We start from the raw sequence: 27,571 nt of genomic DNA on the forward strand, positions 1-27,571 counted from the left end.
GTCAATAAGGATGACATATTCTATTATACTATTGTTTTAAAAAAAAGTATGGGATCCTTTTATTAATTATCTTCAACACATAGACCTGGAAAGTGTACATGGTCAACAGAGTGAATTAGAATTTTAAAACCATATTTTGTCAGGTTATTTTTTATTATTTATATTTCTTGTATGTACTGTTTATGTATATATTTTATTTTCCTTTCTTAATGATTCCATTTAATTTTTAAATATGTCTTTTGTATGTTTGTACATAATGCTACATGAATGCTGCTGTTGTTGTTTAACAGTTTAATACTAGAGCGAACAATAATAGTAATGCTATTAAAGTGATAATGGAAGCAGAAGTTGTCTATAGTTGCTGTTTACACCAGTCGTGGCAGCTCTAAGTACAAGCAGTTGGAAGAGTAGTTTTGCGAAAATAGAACCGGTGGGGTTCAATTGAGCGGAGGGACACAACCGTGTTGCAGTCTGTGGATGCCTTTGGATCCAGCGGAGAAACACACGTATGGATGGCAGCGGTGATGCGGTTCAGTGTTCCACCGTTTTTTCACGCGGAGAGAAAAGAGACTGGCGCTCGAGCGGGTGGAGACTGCTACACATTTAAATCCCCCGGGTCGGTTTTTCAGCGTTTAGCAACAAATAACTTTTCCTTTTTCATTTTCTTTCTATTGTTGGATTCTTTAGAGCTGGTTTAATGTCGTAAATAACAGGTCTGTAAGGGCGTCGTTGTTGGGAAGTTTTTTCGAGGGGGGGTTTTGACCAGCGAAGGGCCATGGCAGTCGAGGCTCGGCCGGAGCTGGTAGGGAAGCGGTTCCTCTGTGTCAGCGGGGACGAGCCGCCTGAAATTGGCGACATCGGTCGGTGGCCATGGAGGTCCGGGGTCATACGAGCCGTTAACCACCGTGACAGCGACAATCCCGACCTGACGGTAAGGAAAACGCTGACTTTGTCCTCCTGTTTGGTCTGTTACATGCAAAGCAAATGGTAAAATCTCAGTGGTTGATGGCTAGCCAGCGGGGCAGGTTGCAGGCTTGCCAGGCGGAAATTATGTTGTGGCTTTTTTGTGGCTCTTTAAACCAATGAGTGCACCACTTGTATTCAGCATTGTTTCACCAAAATATCTGCCATTGTTGCGTGAGGAGTTTCACTAGTTATCTGACCACTTAGCAAACAAGTTAATGGGAGGCAGACAACCAGCGGGGGTTTATGAAAAGCAAACAGCTAGTCCAGACAGCACTATGCTTATTTACAGCAACATCTTCAAACTTCTCTCACTTCTTTACTGGCTGAAACGCAACTCCATGTTTTCATATTTAGCTAACAATGATGAAACCACAGTGGAATCTATATGTACACGAGTAATGTAACGCTTTCAAAATCATCAGTTTGTCAGGGAGAAACAGCTGGGATTTAAACGTGTTGTCCTCTGAGAGCAGCTGCATTTGTAAAAGCATGTGTAGGAATTTGAGTCTCGAGCAGCTAAATGCTTTAAGCTGCTGTATACTGCAAATCAGCTGATGGAGGTACGGCTAGCTTTCTAGATTCACCCCGTGTTCCGGTCTTTATATTAGCTAATCCCTATTACCTCGTGGTTATTGGTCACAATCTACGTTATTTGAGCGTGATGGGCGACCAGAAAGCCTCGTCTGCCTGTGTTTTTTCTGGCGGACAACGACCCCTCCGACTTGTACAGGGGCGCAGGAATGCTAGGACTTGTAAAAACATAAAACTGGCTCGCTGCAGGCTGAACAATGGGCAGTTTGTCTTCATGTAAAAAATTGTCTACAATTTAAAGACAACTCCATGTTGTCACTTCTGGAGCTTTCAGGAACAAACATTTCCTGCTTGAGGTGTAATGATTGCATTCTTCTTACAGTCAGTAGGCAGGCAGGGGTGGATGAAATTCTTGGCAATATATTGGTCTGAATTTTCCTCCTTTAAAAAAGAAGCAAAGAAAAAATAGCTATTTTAATAATGGGTTAACATGCCAAAACCAGCAAACAATGAAATATTTGCCCTGACAAGCCCTTGGCTGGCAGATACACAGTACTGTCTCACTGTACAGTGTGCCTGTTCCCCGCTTTCTTTTGTTCACAGAATCTCCCTATGCAGATAACTGACCAAACCCCAGCACGGTTCTGATTGGATTATTTTGTGTGATTTCTGTGTAATACATACTGTATGTCCAATTTCATTAGGGTAGAAAGTCATCAGATATAACATTTTGCAGCAAGTATTAATATCTAATGGTCATAGATCTCTGTTAGGGCTATTCTTTGTGTATGATTTTAATTTGAGAGTCCTCTATGGTAGTTATGCATACATGTCACAGGTAGAGGTGGGCGATATATATCGTTTGCGATAATATCGTCATTGTTGTTTTGACGCAAATTTCCATTATCGAGTATTTAAATTACTTCGCCAAAAATATGGAAACGCACGCGGAAACTCCTCACATCCACTTAATACACGGTGCAGCAACACTCTCTACAGCATGACAGGATTCAGTCACACGACTAGTGGGCCTACCTGATCACATGACGTGATCACATGACCTCTCGCTAGCATCCTCCTTGCAACAGTTTAGCAGCGCGTGATTTAGTGCCGAGATGGAAATGGTTTAGTTTCGAAAAGACTTTTTTAGCGCAGCGCTCAGAGCGCTTCAAGTTAAAATCGGAAAATTAGTTTTTGAGCACTCTCAGCGCTAAAAACGCGTTTGGTGGACACAAGCCCTAACTCACAAGCCCATTTTAAAGGATATCGACTGATTATCGTTATCGCCAAATTCCCCAAAAATAACGAGATATTATTTTTTGACCATATTGCCCACCCCTAGTCACAGGTCCTTCTTGTTTGTCACTGACAGCTCATGGTACTTTCTATACGATGTGCTAAATGAAAGATTTCACAGCTTCATAGCTTTCTTTTATTCTGCATTTCACTCATGTTTAGATCAAGTTGTCTTTGGCAGGAGCAGTGAGGTGATATCATTTCATGAATCGATTACACTGTCGTAGCTAAACAATTCTCACATGTGTAATTGCATGTGCTTGTTTGTATCGCACAATAAACATGTTCCCAGCTTCCTAATTCCCTTGTAGAATTGTTCCTTGTGTGTGATGTGATTTAGGCAGTGAGTAGTGTTCTGGTTTAATTCCATACAATGGGACACAGTCTCATTAGCAAGGGGCTTAACTAGCTGAGTGAATACAGTGGAGAAGGATTGGAGATTAGATTAGAAGAAGTGTGTCAAGCCAAGCTGTCAGGCCTTTGTCAAGTATCTGTGGTCAGATAGGCTAGTAGTGCAGGAGTACACTGGGTTAGCAATGTGTTACTAAGGGTTATTGGTTCCTAGCTTCATTCATAGTAGAAAAAGAATTCCGTAACAAGACAGTCAGTATGAGCATTACCACCCATTAACCACCAAATGTCTAAAATCTTTCAATCAGCAATGCTCATCATTACACTGTTTGGTAGCCTTTTAAGACAAAATTTCATTCATTGGTTATAATAATAATAATAATAATAATAATAATAATAATATATTTAATTTATAGAGCGCTTTTCAAAAAACACAAATCTTTTTTATACACAGTTAGGTCAACACACTGTTTTAAAATAGCTATACATATACATATAAAAGAGGATGCTATCAATGAATTGATTAGGAGTTATAGTAACTGTATTTTTATGTTCTCATGGTTGTTTTATGGTTCTAGTTGTACAAATGGAGGATGTACTGCTTTTCCTTGTCCTGAATGACAGTGAACTGATTATTTTTGGGAAAGGACTGTTGGTTGGATAACACAAGTGATGTGAAGATGTCAAGCATGCAGTTTGAGTACTCTCCACCTGATAAAGCTGTCAACACTTTTAATTCGCTCTGCACTTTCCACACACTTTACATGACCACTGCACGTGGCATGGTCTTACTATACTTTGTGCGGTTATAATAATATTACTGTATGTATGTAGTATTGTATATTTTTACCCTCAATGAATTAGCGCCACAGACGGGACAGTGCAGTTACACTTCCGCTGGGGTTATTAAGTCTAATTACCCCTTTATTATTATTATTATTATTATTATATCTCAGATCATTATAGACGTCTGGTCTAGCAGTAGATTAGACTAGTTTGACTGTCTTACAACCTAACACTAAAAATGAAAAAGGGTAAGTAATCTTAGAATCACTGATGAATTTTGCCTAATTGTTTTATAGCCACTTGTGTAATATAGGCTATATGATAGCAGTAATAACAGTATTGTAATACAGTGTCAATGTAGTAATAACTGTAGGCTGCTTAAGTATTTGTTCATTATTATTTATTCTGTTGGGATATTCCTTTGGGATGTTCCATCTGCTCAGTAGCAGACCATAAATGCATAGCTTTATTCTGGGTTTTCACATTATGAAATGAGATCATAAGTTAATATGTATAATGTATGTGATATGATGAACCAGCAGGTTGAGGCTAAGTTCTTTGTATTTGTTTTCATATCAGGGCTCCAGAGTGCAACATGCGACCAAAATTTTTATGAGTGCGACTAATAATTTTTCTAGGTCGCACTGGTGCACCTGACGCTGCCCAGGTGAAAACGTGAATTTATTTTGCAAGCGCATCGTCTCTCTGTGTTCTCCTGTGACCGAACTCACACACTCATGGTAGGATCATATTGTGTTCTAAACCAATAAGAGACAGAGCTAGGGCGGGTCTTTGCCTCTGATTGGCTGTGGTCCTGTTCACCGCGCTAAATTGCGTGTGTTTAAAAATTGCCGAGCCCCGGTCCTTTGGCGACAGCATCAGACTCGGAACCAGAGGAGGAGACAACCGAGTCTGGAATAGACTCCGGCTCCGAGACCCAACTTTAAAAAAACACACGATATGCCGTGACAAGTGTGTAGAGAAAGTGGCCCCTCTCCCAGCTGCATTTCAGCGGCAGGTAGTAGTAATCAGGTCCTCTTTTAATTGGAAATGTTTTATTTTGCTTAGTGTTTTAGTTTGAAATGTTCAATTTCAGTTCAGTGAAGCACTTTAAACACTTTATTTTTCTTTTTATATATAATTGTGCTTCAAATAAAGACAAGCATTTCTTTACACCTTATTCTTGTTTAAAAATCATTCACATTATGTAAAAGTTATGGAGAGCGATAAAAAGGTGACCTTATGACGTTAAAGGCGACGCAATGAAAAATTTGGGTGCACCTACATTTTGTGCTGGTGCACCTAAAAAAAAAAAAAAAAAAAACGTTAGGCGCACCAGTGCAACCAATGCAAAAAGTTAGTCTGGAGCCCTGCATATGTTAATCCAGTTTATTGAAGATAACTAACAGTATATAGATTCAGTTGTTATCTTACTACAGTTCTCTCATTCTCTTTTGATTAGCTTGGCTCTAAAGGAGGAAGAATACTTTTCTCTTTTTGGTGTCGGAATAAGGAAAAGTTCATGAACGCCCTGGAGTATTAAAATACAGTACTCCATTAATGGCATTGTGAATTCCTTTGCAGTGAGTGACCCAGTACTTTGCAGAGTCTCAAACAGAAAACTGAAAAAAAATGACTGCAGAGTTCAAATGGCAGCAACAGAGATGCATAGATGAACGTTAAAACTGAGCCTCTTTGTAGCAGTGACCCACAGAGTGAAATACAGACAACAGCCAAACAGCATTGCAATTGCCTCGCAGACACTTCGTTTTTAGTGGGACTTGAAAAGAAAAAGGAAAAGCTCAGCAGCAGAACCCTTGGTTGGCACATTGGGCATAAAACTGCCATACTCATCTGGATTCACAATGAATAAAAAGAACAGGGCAGCCAGGTCAGTGCCTATAGAAGTCTTTGTTTTCCATTACAGTCGTGTGTGTGTGTGTGTGTGTGTGTGTGTGTGTGTGTGTGTGTGTGTGTGTGTGTACAGTAGCAGGGCTGTTAGTTTGTTTTTAGGGCTGTGGCCTGAGGTCCATCTCTGTGTGGCTAATCAGCAGAAAATGACTGTGACCTGGGAAGAACCTTCCACATACAGAATCCATGCATGGTTGTTACAGTTCTGCCGTTCAGCCAGCTTAGAAACATTTCTGAGCTGTGTGTAAGTGTGTATTGGGCTGTGAATAGCAGCATTGTTTAGACTACAAACACAAATCAGACACACAAGAATAAACATAGCAACGGCTGGGACATATATGTAACATTATATTGACCTGGCTACACCATTTGTTCCAGTATAGGATGTACTTTACTTGTGCTTTGTGGATATTTAAGTTTGCACAAATTTGTATTACTGAAGGAACTCGGTGTTTCCCCTATGTTGACTTTGGAGCGGCGGCCCACCGCTGTTAAATTTCTGCCGCCACGGTATCAGAAATGGGGCAGACGCACAATGTAGTCATGGTTGCCTTTTAAATGATCCTGCCGACATAATGCACCCCCTTTGGCTGCCGCTCACATTGCAATTTAACAACAAGTAGAACTATTCAGAGGTTATTGGGGCTGTCCAGTTTAACTCCACATACTGTTGTGTTGATGTAGCTTATTGTCAATGTTCGCTTTCTGCCAAGTCGACTATTAAACTAACAGCTCCACCAAAAACGTCACCACGGTGGGTCCGTTTCAATTGGACAACGTTCAACTTGTCAGTTCTCAGCTCAACGTCCTGATATCAAACATCTGGAAACATTAAAACGGTAAATATATTTGTTTGTGTCGCAGCAAAGTGTCACTTCTGTTTCATACGTAAAACGTTTGCCGGCGTGACGGGACGGGGGGGCGTGACAGGCCTGCCCCCACTGCAAAAAAAAATCCTAGAGGAAACACTGGGAACTAATATTTGATAATATACTGGTAGTAAATGGCTACTATTCTGTATAAGTGTGGATCTAAGTCACAAAGTATTGAATTATTGGGTGGCAGGGGGTATATCTCAGGGTTCCCATGTGTCCTGGAAAACATGAAATTTAGAGATTAGTTTTCCAATCACAGAAACACTTGATTAAAATTTATGAAATAAAATACTTTTTTTTTATTGTATTTTAGCTCCGCACTCACATTGCCAAATTTTTAGTTCAGATAAATTCTACTTGATTTGAACTGTGACTCCAGAGGAAAAGTGTTGCAAAGTGTAGTCAATTCGCCGGAGATCGCAGTGAAAAGATCAGCTATGGTGAGGACATTCAAGTGCACCAGAAAAGCGAGCTAACGCGGAGTGTCCCATATAAAACACTGACCACCTGTGTCTTAAGGACCCCCTCGAAAATGAGATGCTGCTTCTCAAGGGCCTATCCTTTTAATACATTCAAATGGACCTACCTGTAGTAAACCTGAGACACCTTATTATGAGTCCTGCATCGTTGAAAAAAGAAGTCAATACTAGGCTTACTGGTAAATGACGTTTGGGAGCAAGTGCTGTCCTGTATTGTCAATAAAAACTACTGGAAAATGATTTCTTAGTGTGGTCACCCATTAGTATTGTGTATCAAATGTCTGTTTAATATCGTGATGATATGATCTTTTCACATTCATTCATACATGGCACTGCATTAAGTATATGAGAATATGATTTAACTTGTGTATTCAGTCATAACATAGTTGTATCAACAGGTTAACATACATAATAAATCCCCTGCCTACATTTACAGAGATGTTTATTTACTCTGATTAACCTTGAGGTATGTTTATGTATGCCATTGTTCACTGTATGTCTTTGGACTTGTGTCAGGCAGCACAGAAGCTGCAGTGACTCTCTGTGTCATGTTGTCTTTTTAGCATGTACCAGTAGCCGTAATAATGTATTTCAGTGCAATCAGGGAAATAAAGGTTTTAAGTGTGTGTAAAATGGTGTCATAAATAGTCTTATTTAAGAACTTGCTGTTCACACTGTGAGCTATAGCATTGCTATGTGATGTCCAGGTTATGTGGTGTTTGGACAGCGCAGTAACTGGATACACAAAGTGTTAGTGGTTTGTTTTCTGGTGCCTAAGGAAACAAAATGTAATCTGAAGCCAGGATGGGCTGGCTGGATGTACCCTTCCCCCATCTCTTTTAAACACACAAACACACACGCACACGCACACAGTGCACTAAAGCCCTACTACATCACAGTGCTACATACGGCAGCCATAAAGTCTCCTATAGGGTCGGAGGCTTTCCAGAAAAGCCTGGGAATACATAAGCTTTACTACTCAGCAGCTGCTGTGGTTCTTGAGGACTGTGTCAGACCTGAATTGTGTACACTACATCTATTCTCATCGCTAGGCTGAGATAGAATTAGCATTTTAAAGGCACGTAATGCTAAAAATACAACATGATAAGCACCAGAGGATTGTAAAACCAATCGCACTGTCAACCAACTTGATCTCAGTTTTAGTTTTAGTTAGAGCTCAGTTGTGGATTGTGGTCTTTGTTGGTCTCATACTTTCATTTTGAAATCAATATGCAATATCATTTTGATGTTAAACTTACCTCCCATAAATGTAATCTCATGACATCAGTTTCTTTCAAAGTTTGAGTAAGCAGGTGTAGCAAGGGTTTATGTTGATGTCTGAGTGAAGGAGATAACAGTCAGTTACCTTCCACAGCTTGAACTGATGTCAGAGCAACTGTTGGATGGCTTTGGCAGATTGGTAGCAAAGCTTAGACACTGTATAATATGAAGAATGAACACATTAGTTTGTTTTCTAAAATGACTTTAGTGTAGTGAGTGTTTAGTAATATGTGTGATAATCATCACTGATAAAGAGAGACATTGTAATTTCTCTCTATGCCAAACTCTAAACTGTAACCTAAACAGTTAACCCATAGTCTTTTTAGCAGAACACTGAGTGAGAAAGCAGCCTAGACAGACTGTCACTGTGCCTGAATATGGAATGAGTAAACCTAAGCCTGTCTGAACACTGTTATCAGAATCAGAATCAGAATCGGGTTAACTGCCAAGTTAGTTTTTTACACATACAAGGAATTTGCCTTGGTGCGTTGTTGCATAAAAAACACACAGAAATCACACAAAAATAAAAGATAAAGATATAAAATCGTACAGGAGAGATATTTACAATTTGCAGGATAGAAAAACCAACAGGAGTGCATTACTGTAATGCATATATACAGGGTGGGTTTAAGAGTCAATGTAAATGGGGGCTCTGGGCCTTGTTAATGAGGCCAGCTGCAGACGGAAAGAAACTGTTCTTGTGGCGTGAGGTTTTGGTCCTGATGGACCGCAGCCTCCTACCAGAGGGGAATGTTTCAAAGAGTTTTTGTCTGGGATGGGAGGGGTCCGCCACAATCCTACCTGCACGCCTCAGGGTCCTCGAGGTGTACAGGTCCTGGAGGGCTGGCAGATTGCAGCCGATCACCTTCTCAGCGGATCACACCGTCAGAGCCTGTCCACACGAATACCAATACCCTCACCCAATACGATGTCGTTTAGAAAAAAATCTCTGTTAACAAGGCGTCGTTTCCAGAAATATCTGAGTCCATGCGGATTCACTGAAAACGACCCAAAACGCTGTAGTACATATGCCAGGCCTGTATGTGGCGCTGTGACACCGCCACACCAATACACTAAAACCGGAAGATAAGCCATGGAGCATGCGTATAAAGGTCACATGCTGTTTACAAACAAGTAGTAGTAGTCCACCATTGTTGTTGTTGTTATGACACGTCTAGCGGCGGCTGAGGTTAAAGGCTAGAGAGGCGGGGCTAATACGTCATCGTCTCGGAAAAAAACAGTTTTTTCGCCGTCCAGACGACTCCGGGCAATCCGGCGTTTTCGGATTTTCTCACTCTGGGACCCGTTTTCAAAAAATACCGTTTTCTGACCCCGAAAACGCCGGATCCGTCTGGACGCGAGGCCGAATGAAATATCTGTCACTGATTTAAGACAGAGGAGCTGATAAAATATGGCATGGGTTTAAAACTCACTGTTGAGATATTTACCAGTATTGAATGTACAGATATCTGCTATTCCTAAGTTCTATTAGACTTCGACACATTGTCTGTTTTCATAAATGTGCTTTGCTATGGTCCATGGCAAGAATCATGTTAGTCCAAGTCATATCTTGGACCCAGAGCTCTCCTTTGTATTTTTGAACACTGCTTTCAGGGAATACTGGCCCGGGCCTCTGGGTAGACTGTTTTACCAAAGAATGTGAGGGAAGCTATTTTGGTATAGCCAGTAATGAGGAGGTTGTGCTTGTTCAGTTTGGAACATCTCCTAAATGGATCGAGTAACTGTGGCTCACGCATGTCTATCTAGTTGGACTGTATCTTTTCTTTTGGACCAAGTCTCAGCTGCTGCCTTTTAAATTCTCAAACACGCGATTTTAAAGTTGTCTTTTCAAAGAGAGCGAAAGCAATGGTGGTTCAGCGACCTAGAGAGTGAATGAAGCAGGTGAGTGAGAACAGAGCAGTGAATCAGAGATTTACTTCTTACTTTCTGCAGGGTAGAAAGATGGAGAGGTAACCTGGTTGCTATGTTTTAATAGAGTACCAACCTGTGCAGTATTCAAATGTTCTGGAACTAGTCTTGCTGTCGACCCCCTGAGGGGAACCTGTAATAATTACTTGGTCCTACCTTGTTTTGGAGAAAGCTGGGGCTGATGGAATGTTGCCTTACCTGTCTGTGTGACATGTCTGTCTGCTGTCCTCACTGACGCCAGTTGACCCTGAAATGTAATTCACTTAATCTTGTCATCAACTAATTCATTATATTAACACGGTTGCTCTGTGCCAGTGGGACACTACAAGGGGATGAATGACAATAGGCCTGCTTACAGTCTCTCTAGTTGGATTTCAGACAGGGTCCCTGTTGTCCTCAAGAACACTTTGTTCTAAGCCACAAAAATAAAGAAAATGGCGTCAGCTGAAAATTGGTAGTGATGATTATTAATATAAACATTAATTAATGCACAGTCTGATGCATGCAGTGTCATCAAGGAAACAGCTTGTGTTACTGCTACTACTATAGACAGACACTTGAATTATTGGATGAGCTGTGTCATAGCTACTGAACCCCCTTAGCTTTAACCCAGTCCCTGTCCTTTTCTATGGTTTCTCTCCTGACTGTCTTGTCTAGGTTGCTTCTGGATTGCCCTGTGCTGTTATGTTGTCTTGTCCCATTCTCCCAATCCACCCTGACCTGTTCTCTCATTTCCTGTCCAGTCCTGATCTCTCCTGTCCTGTCCCAGGCTGTGTGTTCACATTCATGGGACTTTAACTGGATTATGTGTATTACCAGACATTGTAAACATAACCACACTTCCCTAAGCCCCTAAGATAGAATAAATCAAGTCTTTTTCATGCTCTGTTCTCATATGATATACTTTTATTTTGTCCTTTGCCAGAGTGAGTTTATACTAGGTGTTTTTTAGGGATTGAAGTAATTGTTTGTTTGTGCGCAAAATCATCGCAACTTATGTTAGTTTAATTTGATACTGAACTCTATTCTTGCCTTGGAATTCCATGTAATTGTAAACGTCAGGAGCAGTACTTTTCCACTCACACACTGTAACCTTTAGGCTAGATACATTTATTAATGACAAACTACAAGAGCTGAAACAGTTAGTTGGTTAATTGTGTAGTCAATTGAAGAAAAAATAGTATTACAGTACATAAAGAAAATAGAATAGAAAGACTTCCATAAGGTTAGATTGAAGCAGCTGTAAAACGGTGTCACAACCCCCGTGAAATGAATGTTTCACTATCAGAATTTGATCCATTTAGTCCAACAACACTTTTAAAGTCTAAAATATTCACAAGATTCAATTATTTATCCTCATTCAAGTTAACAGAGGGCAAAGGGTAGAACGTAGCTGGTTTGGCCAGCAGAAGTCTGTGCCCCTGTGGCCCATAGAGCATGCGCAATATACAATCATCCGGTCACTTCTTTGCAGCAGAAAGTGGCTTTTTTGGTTTCATGCGCCACTGAGCAGCTTTCATAGGAATGAACAGTGAGCACATCTTTATCCTCTGGCGATGTTCTTGACAGCATGTGATAGCTTTAACTGAACATGTAAAATAGTGATATGGGGCACTGACATTTGTCAGAATGTAAATGAGACAAGAGATAGGTCCCAAAAATGATTGTGTTTCTGGTGCTGGGCTTGCTGACTTTTATAATTATTCACAGATTTTGGTGAAACTGGATCATATTCATAGATAAAATTGTTTCTGTTTTTCCCTCTGAGGTATTTTAGTTGCTAACTTTAGCTGCTGTCAGCTAGTTAGCCATGCAGAAAGCCATCATATTAGCTGACTGCCCTGACTGGGAGCTCAGAGCACCATTTTAGTGTTGCTGTTTAATGTTACATCTCTTATGTGGGGACCGCGTTAGCAGTTAGCAGCGGTTAGCTTCTTTAGCAACAAGTACGGGTATCTGTCCATCAGTAAAGACCATAAATCCCAGAGGGTTGAGGAAGAGACATTGGGAGAAAACCAGAAAAACTTTCTGTGAGACAAAAACTTGAACAGTGGAATAACTGACAGACTGAGCAGGTGGATGGGTGGGTTACTGTACACAGCGAGCTCACTTGTCATGTAAAGTAGAAAAAAACATTGGATCCATTGCATTCAGTCAGAAACTTGAGCTTTTTGCTCATAGGAATAACTTTTATTTACGTTTACCTCATTATTTGAAACTTGAACATCTGACATTGTAACACTATATATATATGACAGAAAATAGGTCCACTTTAAATGATATTAAAAATGGTTGTTGGTTCAAGTCCTGGAAAGTATTGCAAATTTCTTCATGATGGCTTCAAGGTTTTCTCTTCAATGCCTGATTTATTTAGAGAAGAGATAGCTGTACACTCTGTATCATATCTGCCTTTAATATAGTTCCATGTCCTTTAACAATGAGTGTCCTGGTCTAGCTCTGGCATATACAGCCTGGCCTTGTGCTGTTGGTGCATGACTCACTGGCTGGCTTTCTGATATTAAAGAAAGAAAGAAAGAAAGAAAGAAAGAGAAGGGCAGATGAAGGAGAGAGGGAGATGTTTAAGAGAGTGACTGTTATTTGAAAAATGAAAAGAAGGAGGGAGAGCAAGAGTGTGTACTCTCATTAGTCGTTTGGTTTTCCAGCCAGCCAGGCTCTCTGGCAGAGAGAACGAGAGAGCAGAGGAGGAGGGAAAGAGAACGCGAGAGAGCGAAAATGGGAATGTGAGGGAGACTGAGAGAGAGGGGTTTCTTTCTCCTCTGTCTGGCCTCTCTCCCATAGCAACAGCGGCTTAGCCACGTGAACGCCAGTTCCTTTGAGTTCACCCACTGCACAGAACTTAACCCCTTCAGCACCAGATTACAGCACAATACAGCAGCACAGAGCCAGAGAACAGAACTCCAGACAGAATAAATATACAAAAGAAGTACGATTCATCTGATTACACCAACTGAACTGGGCTTAATTTCTTTGGAACTGGTTCAACTGGAATACTTGGTGTTAGAAAAGAATAGAATTTGAGAGTGCAGACAGTGTAGAAACAAAATGTATAATATATATGAGCTCTTCTGCATTCAGTAACTACACAGCATTTAACGTCCTCACTGCCAAGTATTAATACAGTAGAAAATCATTGTATAGAGTGGGATGGATGGCTGTTCTGTAGAGTTGAGTGTAATGTGCTCGTATAGAGTAGATAGAATACCATCACATAGTGGATTAGAATGCTCTCACATATAGCGCAATAGAATACCATCAACGGACATAATACTGTCACGTATTATGTGATAGAAACAGCTTTTTTTATTGACAAAGCAAATTTGATCTTGAACATTATATCAACTCTTAACAGTATATGTAAATATATTAAATTCAAAACGCAAATGTATAAGACACATAACCCATCTACAATTTGACACTAAATAAGTTACAGTACTAATAAGAGCAAAATAAATGTTGAGTTTGACTCTTGGTATTCTACAAGCTCAGCTTCAAACATCTTCTTCTTCAAACTAGGTTTCCTGATTCCACTGCTCAGCTTTCAGTAAAATGCAGACAAAGAAATCTAAGGGTGCTTTGATCAGGGTTTTTGAGGCCAGTATTGGTATTAGAATTAATGAATTATTGAATTATAAATTCACAACTGTGTATTTATTGGCAGGCATAATGTGCAAGATGACACACCTTTAATTGCAGACTGTCCTAGTTATTGGGAGGAGCTTAGAGCTTAGCAGTGTTTCCACAGAATGACAGTGGAACTGTGGATTGGAACTCCATTCTTATTTCACTATTTTAATTCTACTTGATTATTTTGGTGTTTTATTGTTTACTCATAAAATGCTTTGTATTCTTGCTTTGTCCCTCATCTTTCCCGCGCACACACTTACACCTCTGTCTCACACCTGCCCCGCCTCTGTCTGTTTCTCTCTCCTGAACAGGCTATATGTGTCTGCTCCGTTACTTTGTTGGTCACCAGTAAGGTTTATAAAGTCGTCCAAGAAACACAACTCACGTTTTGAATGTTTTCACATCAGCAGGTAAGCCGCGCATTAATGAGGAGACTTGCTGATGACGTCACCTATTGAAAACCAAACATTTCCTTTACCTTCTCCATGCTTGTAAAACATCCACCAGATACCAGCTCTCTTGTCTCTGCAAAATAGGCTACTAGATTGAGTTGCTGACCGTTAACATACCGGCCGCCTGCCCAAGTAAATCAATGTGCGTCAAAGACTGAATGACTTTCCTGTGGAATAAAATGAATGTGCCAGCTGATCAGCTTTTCTGATCAGCGTTTATAGAAATTGCCGATCAAACTAATGAGAGCAAATATCGTCCGGTAACGACCGGTGACCAATCAATCACCTTTAGAGAAATTAAATCTGTTGGTCAAGACAAAAAAGGTAAACTCAGTTCAGTAACTTTACTGTCACCAATGTATACCAGAGACATTGTTACCAAGACATGTGTAAAAACACAGTACATGCATACCCATGTTCATCTACAATAATACAGAACGGTTGTCTATATATTAATATTATATTAAAATTAGGACTCCAGTTTAGTCTTGCAACCTAGTTTTTGTGACTCCAAACATAAAACTGCTATACAAAACCAATGGATTGATTTGCAAAGTTTTGATGCAGAGCTTGTGAGTACTATCAGTGTGTATATGCAAGAGCCATTGGCTTGGTACTTTTTGGCCATTGACTGCAGATCCTACATTTGTTCCTACACATGTGAAACAATGTCAAACAGCTCCATAATCTACTGCTATTCTGAATTAGATGATCTCCAGCTCTATTTCACTACAGCGTATTAAAAAACAGCTAGCTAACTCTTTCCAGATGCTATAGATTTAACTCTCCTCACCTCTCATCTCTTTCCCTTGCAACATGAATCTACAAACATACTGTAAATGTTACTTGAATAGTTTTGACAAATGGCCTATTGTTATCATATACCGTAGGAAATAACGGGGAATGCATTATCCGGATGCAAGGATTCAGATGTGAAGATTTTCTGCATTTCTCAGTTTAATATCATTGCCAATTGAAAACATTTTTTTTAACTGTTGGTCCATTGTATGTCAATTTAAATACATAATCAGATAAAATGAGTGACTTAAAGAGTTGTTAAGCCTTTTAATTCCTGTTTTTCTGACTCTATAGAATAATTCTATATAAGATATATAAAAAAAAAATTCTCTCTCTCTCTCTCTATATATATATATATATATATATATATATATATATATATTTAAAAAAAAAAGAATGTATTAGAACCTCCCTCCGTAGACCTTGTTTGTGTTATTGCGTTGTACAGTAGCTTGTTTATTTCATGTTATTACTTATAACACATTTAATGTTAGTTGTGCTACACAGTGCTTGGTGTGGTGCTTGTTTATTGGCCTTGAACACCTATATTGCTTCAACCCCGGTGAGAGCGGACTTGGTATTTGACGTGTCTGAGCTGGAATGTGAACCGCAATTAAACAAGTTAACTCTTGTTACCAGAGAGAGGAGAGATTCCCTCACAAAGAACTCATCCTCTCATTGTGAACTCTCCGTCTGTCTCTCTTTTTCTCTCTGAGAGCAAAATGGCAGTGTCTCTCCCTAGTACTATCTAGAGCTGCAACTAATGATTATTTTCATTATCAATATTTTTTCTCAAATAACTGGATAAACATCTATGGTGTCATCTTCAACTTACCTCTCTTGTCCAACCAACGACTAAAAGGTATTTAGTTAACAACAATATAAACAGAAAAGCAGCAATTTATCACAATTGAGAAGCTTGAATCAGATAATGTTTAGATTTCTTTCCCCCCTTAATGAATGACTTAAATGATTAATCACTTATTGGACTGGTTGCTGATTAACTTTTTGTTGATTGACCAATTGATACATTTTCTCAGCACTGGAATTATTTGTCCATATTGTTACATGCTGTCACAGTTCTCATCTGTTCCTCTGCCATTACTCAGACTGGGGTATTACTCAGAGGCTGAAATGGTGTGCGTTACCACCACAAAGAATTGTTTATCACCTGCACTCACTCAGCTTTTGTGAAATCACATGGATATAAAGCTTTACGTCAATGCTCGGAGACATGTAAATACCCATAATAGCGACTGGCCAGCTGTGAATACAAGTATGAAAAACATAAATAAAAACAATAAGCAGTGTGTTGCTGTTACCAGGGCTGAATATCATTAATGAAATATCTTACCAGAGCCAGCTTATCTTACTTCTCCTTACTTGTAACTTTTATGAAAAGAAAAAAAGCTCCCGGGGAGGACCTAACAACGAGCAGCTATCATTTTTTTTTACATTTTACTGTAGTGTCACACTTCAAATTGCATTTACAATGGTTCTACTACTCTACGGTGTACAATTAATATTGCTGTTGTCACATCATCAGTGTTTCATGTCAGTCAGCAGTGGCAGCCACAAAGCTGTACAGCTTGTCAGACAAGCTGACTCTCTGTTCTGCCGGCCAAGCAGCCAGCCAGCCAGTCAGCCCGAGTTCTCTCCCTCCCTTAGCAGTCACCCCACCTCTCTTCAGCCCTCTACGGTCTCCTTTACTATCACTCTGGCTTGAAAGAAAAGCCACATGTGCGCTCCAAATGTCTGTGCACACACCTACTCACACATAGGACTAGTTTCTTTCTTCTAGTGTTGGAAAGACACAGAAAAAAAGGGACTAGAATAAAGCTCCATCATGACACACCTTGAAACAGAAGTGTTCTGAAATGGCCATTATGCAGCACTGCATAGACATGTCTTCTCTGCTCCTTTTTCTTTTCCTTTGTTATATTATATTTCAAGGTCAAATAAGTAGACAATATAAAATAGATATTTACTTGTGCTGCAACTAACAATTATTTTCATTATCGATTAATCTGTTGATAATTTTTTCAATTATTTGTTTGGTCTGTAAAATGTCTGATCATTTTGTGAAAAATGTTGATCAGTGTTTCCCAAAGCCCAAGGTGTGTATTGTTTTGTCATAGAGGACTAAAGAAATATTCACATTTGAGAAGTTGAAATCAGAGACTTTGGGCAATTAGATTTTCTTAAATGTTGTACAATCTAAATATTAATATCATAATATTATATATAATAATTGATAACATGTATATATGGCTTTATAAAAGCCTTGGTAATTAAAGTATGGAAACTGTTCATATTCAGCACAAAGGTCACTAAATAGAAGGGTGCATGCAGTCCACCTGAGGGTGATATGTTGTTTCTGCAGGGCTGCACACGCTGGCCTGGGAGACTTGTGTGCAGCCTTGACAAAGGCCAGCTAGACCAGAGATGTAACATGAGATTGTTCCTCGAGAATCTAGGGCAAGGTTCCTTCTTCACACGTGTCAGTCTGTGTTGAGCCTGCTTGTCTGCTTCCAAGTGTGCACGAATATATCTTTTTTTCTGTGTTTGTAAGTTTACTGGCTTGTGTGTATCTCTGTGATGGGTTTGTCTGAGAATGTGTACGTTTGAGCGTACTGTGTTTGGACCGGGCTTGTGTTTGGACAATAACTTTGTCTGTATGTGTGCCTAATCATACTTGGCTTTGTAAACGCTTGCTTTCTGTATGTGCACGTGTGTGTTTGTGTGTGTGTCCCAGTGCAGCAGATGAAGGCAGGGAGGGGTGTTCTCCTGCTGGCTCCATTGATTGGTTCCATACAGACTGAAACTTGACCTTCACAGCAGATGTCTGTAAGGCTGCCAAAGACATGCACGCACACACAGACACACACAAGACAGTACACAACTCCCTTATTATGTTGCTCTTGCTAAAAGTGTATTTCAGTCTATATGTCATCCTGTCTTTGTGTGTCTGTGTGTCTGTGTGTCTGTGTGTGTGTGTGTGTGTGTGTGTGTGTGTGTGTGTGTGTGACCATGACAGGCTCTCCTAATCTCCAACATGATCAGTAAGGATTATTTGACATTTCAAAGTTGACCGGCACAGTACACACATTTCACAAATCACTTGTGGTCAGAACATGAAGCATGATGACAGCTGGAGCAGCCTGAGGGCCTCTGCACCCTATATCTGATTAGACCAACGGCAACAGACCCAAACAGTTTTCCAGCTCCCAACTCTGCTGGCTGTTGCAGAGAGTGAGAGAGTGAGAGAGTGAGAGAGTGAGAGAGAGAGAGAGAGAGAGAGAGAGAGAGAGAGAGAGAGAGATCCATAGTTCTTCTTTGTGTTTCAGAAATGACAAATTCAGGAAAAAGCTGTTCCTTGTTAGAATCCTAACTTTCACACTGATATCAGTGTGATAAAGCTTCTAGTGCACATTGATTGCATGACAATTTGTTTGAACAACATCTTTTATATTTAATATGTTAAAATACTGGTAGGTTTTATTCATTTCAGGGAAATTGTGTATAAAATGTAAGTGTAGCAGTGGAACAGTTCATCGCTTACTAGCAGTTTGAATATCATTATAATAATTGGATATTCTTTGTAATAGTGAACAATAGTGCAGTAAAACTGCATCCCAATTACATTTGTTGAAAATCTCCATACTCTACAATGAGACTGCCCAAATCTGTGTGTAGTAATAAAAATATTATTATTTTTTTTAACCCTACACAAGACAAAGTGTCTTTGTTTCCTGACTTGTAGCGCTTGACCTTAGTGCCACTTGATAACTGGCTGAAGACAGTAAACAGCATGAGTCAGTGTTGTCTTTTGTTATGTGAATGAGGATGCAGTTGGACACACACACACACAGAGGAGAAGATGGATTTTGTGTTTGTCATCGCCACATGATCTTGGGCTCAGTACACTGCTTGGTAGAGTGAGGTGATATGTTAAACTGGCCTTGGTCAGCCCAACAACCAATATATTTTCATTGCTGATATATTCACGTGTGTGGGGCACACGTAGGGGCTAGGGGAGTCCCTACTCCCCACAGTCTAGTGTCGAGAAGACCATTTCTTGAAAGTAACCTGCTAGCAAACTGCCATACAAGAGCCGTACTGTATTTTTTCCAGAATTGCTTTCCCCACCTTTTAAAGTGAATGTAAGATGGAGTGAAAATTAGCAGGGTGTAAGAAATAATCATGGAATAGTGTTAAATTCATTTAAACATATGCTACTTTAGCTCTGATGTATCTGCCCCTCTCTGTCTCGGTCAGCACTCTGTAGTCTCGATCAATGTCCCGTCCACAACACTATCTGATTGGTTACATGTCACTGGTAATAGCCTTTCATCACTGAAGGCTGCTTTGCCACAGATAGACAAAAAGATTGGAGCTGTCTCGGTGAGCGAGCAGAGCTGTGTGTCGAAGGAAGACAGCAAATATCGCAGAGGTTGCAATAAACATCCCAATCTTAAGTTCTTTTTCTACGACAACAAGCATGCTCAGTTTGCAATTAATCTGCTATTCACCTGCATGCCACACCCTAACCCATAGATTAGATAGATCACTACCATACTTTCAACATCATTTTCATACGGATTGTAAGCAACCAGGTAACTAGTTAAAGGTAGTGACAGTAGTTAGACACCCATGATCTTTTCTCTGTGATTCAAAAGAAAGACATGTTGGCTCAACCGCTAAAGTGGAGACCTGCTAACAGTGTCGCTGAAAGGTTAGATTGTCAGACATGGCTTAGTTCTTGTTTGTCAGTGTTACCAGAGGTGGACCACTGTGTAACTTTCTTCAGTCATCATAAAACAAATAAATCAGCAAATATTTAAGTGACAGATTGATAGATCATTTTGATCAATCAATTAATGACATTTATTTCGTTATAATCCATTGTTTTGTTTTAGTGACTGGATGGTCTTCTGCCTTTGAACTAGTTGTTGCTTATATAATGTGTGTGTGTGTGCGTGTGTTCATATGAGAATGTGTGTATGTAAGTGAATAATATGCATGTGAGAATGTGTGTGTGTGTGCGCTCCATTTAGCAGGAGTCAGGCTGTGTGTGTGCACGCGCACACTCTCTTCGAGCCAGGAAACATGCAATTTGAAACGGTGGGATGGTGGAATTTCTAGCCCACATGCTGTAGCAGGAGACGAAGACACGTGAGCTGGTTGACCTCAAACCATCTCTGAGAGAGAGGGAGGAGGGGGAGCAGCTCAGTGGTAAAATACAGAAACAGCAAGGAGAAATTAGTGTGTATTGAACCAAGACGGGTTAAGGAGAGGCTGACAAGAAATAATGGAAGATACCTTTTAAAGGAAATTGAGGTAAAGAGAGGAATGAAATGAGACAACAGATGGGGAGAGAGGAAAAACAAGAGGAGACAGAGGAGGAGGGGGGATACAGAGAAAAGAGTCTGTTAGTGATATAACATGTCCTGTAAAAGCAAGGCATGTACAGTGCCAGGGTTGGGGGTTGTCGGTTGTCTCTCCACAAGAGACACTAATACATACTGTATTCAGTCAGATCAGGCACTCTCAGGGGAGACAGACAGGAGGTTGGGGTCTGGTTTCAATTAACATGCTCAACAATCCTGCTGTGTTTGTCTCTTGGCTTTCACACATATATGAGAGAGAGAGAGGGAGAGAGTCAATATCAATGACAATGCAAAGCCAGTGGAAGCCGCTGGAGCTGCTCGCTACCGTCTACACAACGCTTGTGATCCCACTAGAAACGCAGCAGCACAATTCAAAAGCGGCTTTCAGCTCTTCTCCGGAGAAGAAGTCTATTTTTGACGAAAACCGGGCAGGAGGTCAGACACAGAAACAGCATAGAGAATATGGTCAAGTTTTAAAAAATAAAAACATCCCATGCAGATTCTATCTTTACTCTATCATAAAAACTAAACAATTGAACTTGTTGTGTTTTCGGTCACCTGCATATGTTTTTAATTTAAAGCTAGTATTTTTTCTGAACTAAGAACAAGTTGGAAGATTACACAGATAATGTGACACATGAAGAAAATAAATACCAATATGTAAAATGTCTTAAATAATTTGTTTGTGTGTTCTTAATGTCAGAGGAAAGGTTAAGTAAGGGTCTAGTTTGAGTCTTACTGAGACAGGAGTTACAATAGTTCACTGCAAACACAGAGACAAGCTTTTTCCCTTACACAGCAGAATTTGTCCTGCTGCTCTGCTGGATCAATGTCAAACACACAAACACTCACGCCTACACACACACACGCAGACTTTGTTTATGTTTGCGTCAAATAGTTTAGGATTGAGTCACAGCTCCTCTCAGTTTCTCCCACTCTCACTGTGTTTTTTTGTTTTGAACCAGTTGTCTGCTTAAAGCTGTAGTCAGTCTGAGTCCACATTAAAACAGATGCAGATTCTTTATCTTTAAGTAAACGTACATAGAAAAGGAACATAAAAACTGTTTGACACTGCTTCCTTATAATAAAGGTAGAACTTAAATGTAGAGGTTACTTTCTATGGTTTAGGCCTTAAACAGGTCTTGCAATAGAAAGACCATTCATGTTTTTGGGTACCAGAATAGCACTGCAAGGTTTAAGGCTTATGTGCCATGTAATTAAGCTGGAACTAAATTTAAACCAAACTGTGATTAGATTTAACAAGCCAACAGCACTGGAGCTCCTACACATCACATACATGCGGTATTCTTTGACATATTTACATGTGTGTGTCTATTGGTTAGTGCAGTTGTTCTTGCAGTGAATGGTTGAAAGCCTACTAATTAACTGCAAGATATAGGCCACGTGACTGTTCCTTTAGACTTGTTTGTTTTTGTGGACACACACAGTCGTCTCGCCAGAGCAGGGCTGACAAGTGGTCGTAATGATGCAGAATATGAGAAAATCTATTTTCCATGATGTCAGTCACTGGCCCAGCCATGAACCCAGAAAGATTCAGCTCAGTCTGGAGCTGTCAGAGTGTGTGCTGCTTCCTCTCTCTACCTGTTCTCCCTTACTCACTCTGTCACCAGAATGGTTTGTGATAACTTCCCATTATAGTTAAGAGTCTGAGGAAAATATCCATAAGGCAAAGACTGAGGAAGGGTATGAAGTGGAGAAGAAGGAGTGAAGATGTGAAAGTGCAACAGTGCAGGAGGAGGGAGAAAAGGAGTAGAGAGTGCCAGCAGTGTGTAAGTGATAGCGGAGCAGTGCAAGTCAGACACATCCAGCTAGAGGTCAGCCAGGCTGCTGTGTGTCCTGTCTGCATACACAGGCTGCACACTGCTCCAGCACTCATTTGTTTCAAAGCGTATGTTATCATCACAGGCTTCTGTCATCCTTTACAACATGCTGCTGATCACCTGCTGGTAAATGGACCTGTACTTGTATAGCGCCTTTCTAGTCTTCCGACCATTCAGAGCGCTTTTACACTACATGCCACATTCACCCTTTCACACACATTGACACAGTGATGGCAAAGCCCATCGAACAGAAACTAACATTCATACACATTCACACATCGATGCATAGCATCGGGAGCTATTTGGGGTTCAGTATGTTGCTCAAGGATACTTCGACACATGGAGCCAACAACCTCCGATTAGTGGACGACCCGCTCTGCCTCTGAGCCACAGCCGTGATTGTGATCAAAATCACAATCACTTTCATCTGTGATTTCAATACATTGAGTAAACAAGGAATCTTTTCTGTATTCCTGCTGGTCTGTGAGAAATCAACACAATGTTACCTTACCTTAGACTTGATACTTAACTTGCAAGATCAAGCAAGTAAAATTTTTAGGTCAGGCCAAATTAAAAGAAAGTATGAGGAATTTTAAGGAGAATGCCTCCAGTGATGCGAGAGGTCAGGAAATGGAAAGGCCAGAGTCCACCCTGCAGTCTGTACTACATCATGCAGTCTGGAGCAGGTTCCAGGGCCACCATCCACATCATGATGTGGTGGATTTATTTTGTAAAACAACAGAAACATTTTTACCCAAAAACTACAGTTAAATCATTCCACTACCAGAAACCATGGATTACCAGAACCACCCGGGATGCCATAAGCTTACGTACTGCAGCCAACATGGACAGTTACAAAGCAACAGCCTGCAATGTAAGGACAGCAGTAAGGGGGTAGTCTCAGTCCACGGGACAGGTTTCCCTGTCTGTTGTCAGGTTGTGGACGTGCCTGATCTGTTGCTTTGGGACAACAGTGTTTCCAACCATCATTATGAAATACGCTGTAGTGCTCAAAGCATTGGTTGAAGTGTTTACACAGCTCACATTTGCATTGTTATTATTTTTGTCCCTCACGACTCAGTATTTTGTTTACATCCCCACTGTTTACTGTCATGAAACCCACAATGGAGGGAAAGCACTGATTTCAGACTGCAGACACTGTAGAAGTGCTTAATCTGTCCCCTGTGGATTTGACTGTATGTGTGTGTGCATGCATGTGGTGCTAATGCCTGGTTAAACCACTGTACTATTTAGGTCTGCTATTGGACAGATGGTAACATTTGTGTGTGTGTGTGCGTGTGTGTGGGGGGGTCTTTCTCTCTCACCAAGCTCTGTGGTTGCATTGCTGCCCTCAACAGTGGTGCAGAGTTAAAGGTGGTGTGTATTAAAGAGAAGATATGACATATTGTAAATATGGTTACAGCACAAATAACAGTGGCATATGTCTAAGGTAAGTAGTTTATCACTAATACATTTAGGGATGGGGCCGATCCGATCCAGTATCGGTATCGGGACCAATACGAGCGTAATTTTCATATCGGAATTTCCCGATCCAACCTGCGCAGATTTCCGATATCCATGAGCCATGTCTGCGTTAACGTTGTCTGCTGAAATGACTCCACAGGTGATTCCTGCCGGCCAGTCTGCTAGCTGGCTGCAAACTGTGGAATGGATTTCCTGAACGGAGGCGCGGCTCAATGAGACAGAGAGAGTTATGAGACACGCCCCGCTCAGGAAATCCATTCCGCAGTTTGCAGCCAGCTAGCAGGATAGCATTGAGCAGCATTGTGGCTAGCCAACATGTCCGCTGTGTGGAAATACTTTACACTGGAAACACCGCAGAGCAAGACAGCAAAATGCAATGTTTGCAAAGCCGTAATTCAGAGACGCGGAAGCGCCCTCGCGTCGTACAACACTACGAACGCAATCAAACATTTAAAAAAAGCACCACACGAAACAGCACGAGGATTTTTTAGGCGCGCTGTCAGGAATCACTTCTGGAGTCATTCCAAAAACAAGGTAAACTCCAGGCAGACAACGGGAAAGCTAAAGGGATTACCGTGTGTGTGTGTGTGTGTGTGTGTGTGTGTACGCGCGTAAGATGTTTACAGTTATTGCACTTTTCTTATATTTCAGATAATTGACATTTTAAAACCTTGATTTGTTGATACTACAAGAGCCAGTGCTTTGCTTGTGGTGTTCAGATGCACACTGTTTTATTGATAGTGTGTGTGTGTGTGTGTGTGTGTGTGTGTGTGTGTGTGTGTGTGTGTGTAAGATGTTTACACTTATTGCACTTTTCTTATATTTCAAGACTCAATTATTTGACATTTTGGGAATTTAATAAATATTGACATGACAATAAATTTGAAACCCTTACAGTTGCATATTTTCAATTCAATTCAATTTTATTTGTATAGCGCCAATTCATAACAGAAGTTATCTCAGGACACTTTTCAAATAGAGCAGGTCTAGACCGAACTCTTTAACATTAATTACAGAGACCCAACAGTACCACCATGAGCAAGCACTTGGCGACAAGGGCAAGGAAAAACTGCCTGTTAAAAGGCAGAAACCTAGGACAGATCCTCCGGCTCTAGGTGGGTGGTCGTCTGTCTCGACCAGTTGGGGTGAGAGAGAGAGAGAGAGAGAGAGAGAGAGAGAGAGAGACAGGTGCACAGCAACAACAGTATTGGCAATGGCAGTCAAGCAGGACCATGGCAGGAGGCTCCACCAGGATCCATGAGAACCTGCGAGACGAGAAAGCACAAGAACTCCGGGGAAGAAGTGGAGTTAGTAACATGCATTAAAGGGACATGAATGAGTGCAGAAAGAGAGAGGAAGAGAGTAGCTCAGTGCACCATGGGAAATCCCCCGATAGTCTAGGCCTATAGCAGCATAACTAAGGGATGGTTCAGGACTCACCTGATCCAGCCCTAACTATAAGCTTTATCAAAGAGGAATGTCTTAAGCCTACTCTTGAAAGTGGTGAGGGTGTCTGCCTCCCGAACCACAACTGGAAGCCGGTTCCACAGGAGAGGAGCTTGGTAACTGAAGGCTCTGGCTCCTGTTCTACTTTTAGAGACTATAGGAACCACAAGTAGCCCAGCATTCAGAGAACGTAGTGTTCTAGTGGGGTAATAGGGTACTATGAGCTCTTTAAGATATGAAGGGGCCTGACCATGAAGAGCTTTATAGGTGAGGAGGAGTATTTTAAATTCAATTCTACATTTTATAGGGAGCCAATGCAGAGTAGCTAGTACAGGAGAGATGTGATCTCTTTTTCTAGTTCCTGTCAGTACTCGTGCTGCAGCGTTCTGAATTAATTTTTGTTAATATTTGTTTTCAGAATGGGATTTTTCCTGTTAACAGGATTTCCTGTTTTTCTGACTTCCTTTTCTGACCTTTTGGGACATACATGCATACATACGTACATATCATACTTGGCTGTTGAGGAGTTTATTTCAGCCTCATATAAAATCAACAATAATGATAATAATAATATTAAAGCAAACAGAGCTCTGGTATCGGAATAGTATCGGTATCGGCCGATATCCAAATTCAGGTATCGGGATCGGATCGGAAGTGAAAAAACGTCGGTGCATCCCTAAATACATTTCAGTAATAATATTTGTTACCCTCCAACAATCCAATCTCATGTAATATCACATCTGTTTTGGCACTGGGGGTGTACATAAAATTCATGGTTCGGTATGTTCAGTAGGTTTTAATGGTCACAGTACAGTAAGTTTCAGTACAGCAGGGAAAACAAAAAAATTAGGAAATAAGATTTTGTCAAAATGTCGATTCAAAATGACCAGGTTTCTGTTTGATGTTGAATTCTAGTGTTATTCATGCTTTAAAAGACCTGTGTGTAGGACTCAGTGGCATCTAGTGGTGAAGTTGGAGATTGCAACAATTTAAATACAGCTCAGCCTTCCAAGTGTATAGAAGAAACTATGGTGGCTGCAAAACCTGTGAAGATTGTGAAAAGTTTGGCTACTGTAGAAACATTGCAGTTCAACTGGCGGACTTGGTAGAAGAGGACCCGTTCCCTCTGTAGATAAAAATGTCTCAATCTAAGGTAACAAATACACAAAGATTCTTATTTTCAGATGATTATACATTAATGAAAACATACCTATGAATATTATATTCCATTTCTGACAATAGAGCCTCCTAAATGTTATACACTGGACCTTTAATACTACACTGTGTGTCACATTTATACACAATGTTTGTGAACTTACTTAGTCTTACGTCCCACTGAGGTTCATCCTTTGATTTATGGAAACTGTTATATTAATTTGTATTATTATTAAAAAGTTAATTTGACCTGCTTGCAAGGCATGGAATAGAAAGACTTGTGTGTATGTGTACCATTTATAGTCCTAGCAGTGTCACTGGGTTCATTTACTAGCTAGACTTCTCTCTCCCCAGGGGGTCTGAACTGTGCCACCATTATCAGACATGTTCACTCCAACACAAGAACACATACACACACACACACACACACACACACACACACAGACTAACTTATTCATTGTCTGGCAAAAGAGAAAAAGGGTTTTCAGAATTTCCCCAGGGAGTTTAACTTCTGAGCTGCCAAAAGATGTTTTTCCTTCAGTCGAAAAGTCTAAATGGGGATCTGCCAAATTTATTCAAGTTGAGTAATTTAATTTATTAAGTCAATAATGACCATTGTTTGGTTGATTGTTGTTGATCATTTAAAGCCCTCAGTGGACTGCTAAACTCTGTCTACATAGGGTCAGCCTGTAGGTCTGATTTCTCTAATGCTGAAAAAAACAGTGTGGAAACCTGACATGAAATTCTAATTGTTTATGCCTCTAATGAATTGTAGAATATCTCATCCATCAAATATAACCTCTTCCTGTGTCAACCCAGAACACTCAAATGCAAATATATTGCCCATTGCCATAATATACATTAGTCTAAACACAGTCTTTATTCAAAACATTGCCCTTTGTAATATGTGTGGTTGAAATATCAGCTGTATTTAACCCTTTCTTCCATTTTTGT

The 27,571-nt window shown here is 40.4% G+C and overlaps 1 protein-coding gene across 3 annotated transcripts in view; it reads left to right on the forward strand.

The window, feature by feature from the left end:
* The first annotated feature begins 547 nt into the window (after nucleotides 1–547).
* The window catches only part of jmjd1cb (jumonji domain containing 1Cb), a 131,271-nt gene continuing 104,247 nt past the window's right edge, over nucleotides 548–27,571 (forward strand). For all 3 annotated transcript variants that reach the window (XM_051417110.1, XM_051417114.1, XM_051417112.1), the window contains exon 1: nucleotides 548–931. In XM_051417110.1, coding sequence (XP_051273070.1) covers nucleotides 776–931 — 156 coding nt within the window. In that variant the 5' untranslated portion in view covers nucleotides 548–775. The remainder of the gene's footprint in view (nucleotides 932–27,571) is intronic.

This window comes from Dicentrarchus labrax, unplaced genomic scaffold, assembly GCF_905237075.1.
Source record: "Dicentrarchus labrax unplaced genomic scaffold, dlabrax2021, whole genome shotgun sequence".
Lineage (NCBI taxonomy): Eukaryota > Metazoa > Chordata > Actinopteri > Moronidae > Dicentrarchus > Dicentrarchus labrax.